Source organism: Frankliniella occidentalis, unplaced genomic scaffold, assembly GCF_000697945.3.
Source record: "Frankliniella occidentalis isolate FOCC.00 unplaced genomic scaffold, Focc_3.1 Scaffold176, whole genome shotgun sequence".
Taxonomy (NCBI): Eukaryota; Metazoa; Arthropoda; class Insecta; order Thysanoptera; family Thripidae; genus Frankliniella; species Frankliniella occidentalis.
Genome location: NW_026267302.1, coordinates 38,942 through 41,837, shown reverse-complemented (window position 1 = coordinate 41,837; position 2,896 = coordinate 38,942). Strand labels below are relative to the sequence as shown.

The following is a 2,896-nucleotide window of genomic DNA, read 5'->3' as shown; positions in this document are numbered from 1 at the left end:
TATTTTTTATTTTTGTTTTCTCATATCTTAAGTTAATGTCCTAGGGAAAGATACTGATTACTGATTTTGATCTTAAACCTACCTAGCAAATACTTAAATGATTCTTATATTATGATAGAATCGAAGTAGGTAATTGAACTGTATAAGAAACATACATGTGTTTCCCATTACTGTTCTATTGCATGGGGATTTCCCTTACCTAACCTGACGTCATTAGCCGTCACCAATTCCATATTTTTAATTTACACCTTAATGTGAATTTTCCCCCTGATATGTGTATGAATTTGAATATGCAAGTTTTGTTTTGGTGTAGAGGGGTTTAAATTACATTTTCATACCATTCAACATGCTTGTGGCACATTAGCACTTCTTTGAGCTTTTCTGGCACTTGTAGCTTTGTATGTGCACGCCTTGGCGACAGTGGTCAACGTCTGGGCACGGAAAGCGAGACAGAAGAAGAAGAACCTCGACTCCTTCCTACAAATAGCCAGCTTTCACTTCACCATTTGCTTGCTGAGTGAGTACAGAAAGTAGCTACTGTGCACTTTTAAGTTTAGCCAATCTGACAACAGAGTGGTTTCAGATGTCTCAGAAACAGTAAGTGTGCAAGTAACGTCAACTCAAGTCCATCATATTTAAGGCCATTTGCACTGATTCATGCATGAGCTGCTTTCTATCTAATAAAATACTGTTTTATAATTTCTCTTTTTAAAAACTTAATTTGTAAATAAAACAATCTGATCTCTTTTAAGGGGTAATTGAAGGGCAGGGTACAATTTTTATGCAACTTTCATTTAAAATAAAAAAATAAATAAAAAAAAATTTGCAAAATGTAAAAAAATTCTCTGACTTGATTTATGAATTGGCTTGTAGTAGTAAAAAGATTGATTTTTGGAAAAGTTCAGAGCAAATTTGCATTGTATCTATCAATGTACTACTTTTTCTGTTACCTTTGGATATTTGGATCAGTTTCTTCAAACTTTGACTTTCTATTTAAATTTCTAGCTATGCTTAGTCCATCTTGAAATTATTCTGGAGCACTCAAAATCACTTACAATGAGCTTTGAATTACTTGATACCAATTTCAGCTCTCTCTAGGTTCCGATCATTGTTATTTTGTGATGTTCCTAAAGTCTGAATTCTTTTTCAGTCCTGCTTATGACAACCATGTAGAAAAGCGAAGGAAACGAGGAAGCTTGTTTTTCAGGAAGAAAAAGGTAAAAGAAAAATTTCTTGAGCAAATTTTTTTTTTTTTTTTTTTTTTTTTTTTTTTTTTTTTTTTTTTTTGAGGAATCATCTACAATTATATCTGTGCAATAATAATTTGTGCTTTTATTCCAGGACAAAAAGAAAGTTCCTCATCAGTGGGTTTCAGTTTGCTATGTTGCACCTCACACTTGTGATTGGTGTGCAAAGTCTCTTACCAACAAACCAGCCTTTTCATGTGAAAGTATGCAAAATTTATTATTATTCAAATTTTCTAGTCAATCTCTTATCAAAGAGGCCTTTGTTAATACCGTCTGAATTTCTTTACTTAGATTGTTCTTCAACTGTTCATCAAACTTCTTGCAAAGATCATGTTCAAGATTGCAAGGGAAAGAACGCAAAGGTATAATTACAAACACTTAACTTCTTTAATTGATTATACATGCTGTTCTACTACTTACAGTATTTAACTATCTTTCAGAATTCATCCAAGTCCAGTGGGAATATTTTGGGCCATGCACCGACTAATAAACATCCGCATGAGAAGAAAAAGAGTTTAACAAGTGTGTCTCTAACTTCAAATTCATCTAGCAGGTAAGCCTATATTTTCATAATTCTTTAAAATTCAAAAGAGCAGGAGGTGGACTGATGCAGTTTTTCACAAGTCTTGTTCAGTGGTCTAATGAAGCCATGGTGAACTGAAGCACATTCTGGTGCGTGCATGTGTATCCAATGCTCAACTTAAATGTACTTTCAACCTATTTTCAGTCCATAAAGGTGGGAAAAATTTGTTGCCACCTGTTGAGGATGAGCTGAATTTTTCTTTAATAATTTCCTCGAGTTTTCTCTTCTTTAGCCTTTTGTACTCCACTCCATTTCTGGACTAAATATTATTTATACACCTTATGTCTAAATTTTGTTTTAAGATCTGTGTCGAACTTCCTTTTGTTTCTCTCTTGTCCCTCTTTTATAATCCAATCTAACTACTGACCTTTTTACTTGCTCTTTACCACCCCTTCATATACTTAGTTGTAGGAAGAACGAGTATTAATCCAAGTGCCGTGTCACGTAACGGTTATTCCTCTCCGAACACGAAATACCTACAGACTTGACACTTATACTATTGAAAGCTGCATATTCCCATATCAATTCAAAGAATGAACCCTTTTTTCAGGTGTAATAGTATTATTTTGAGATCTCTTAGTAATTATGCAGATTTTCATTTTAAGTCCCTAACCCAGCTTATTAGTGGACCTTTTAATCTCAGAAGACACAACAGCTACAAACATTGAAGTAAACTATTCAAAATACGGAACCTCGCTTTCTTCTTTTTCCACTTTATTTTTTTCATGTTTAAAAGTATTATTTTGAGAATTTTTAACAAAAATCTTGATGGTTTTCAGTCTAAGTCACTGGCCACCGAACCGGCCACGGCCTTCTGCGTGGTCTGCGCTCGCGACGGCTGTTTGGTGCTGTTTGGCCCCTATGTGGCCCTATGCCTCGGGCCCCATTGTTGGGGCTGCCCCCTCCCCCCCTTGATCAGTTCGTTTTTATTGTTGTCTCTTTTCATTTCTTCAAAAATACAGTTCCAAATGGTAATTAATGTTATGTTTGACGATAGTCTATACTCTGAGATGAAAATACAATAATTTTAAGAACATCGTAAAGAACAACGAGTGCCCACTTTACC

At 34.7% G+C, this 2,896-nt stretch overlaps 1 protein-coding gene across 1 annotated transcript in view; it reads left to right on the top strand.

Moving 5' to 3' along the window:
- The window catches only part of LOC113209993 (rho guanine nucleotide exchange factor 18), a 24,762-nt gene that overhangs the window by 1,623 nt on the left and 20,243 nt on the right, over nt 1-2,896 (top strand). Inside the window, exons 4-8 of the mRNA XM_052271860.1 lie at nt 395-517; nt 1,151-1,217; nt 1,342-1,450; nt 1,539-1,609; nt 1,688-1,800. Coding sequence (XP_052127820.1) covers nt 395-517; nt 1,151-1,217; nt 1,342-1,450; nt 1,539-1,609; nt 1,688-1,800 — 483 coding nt within the window. The remainder of the gene's footprint in view (nt 1-394; nt 518-1,150; nt 1,218-1,341; nt 1,451-1,538; nt 1,610-1,687; nt 1,801-2,896) is intronic.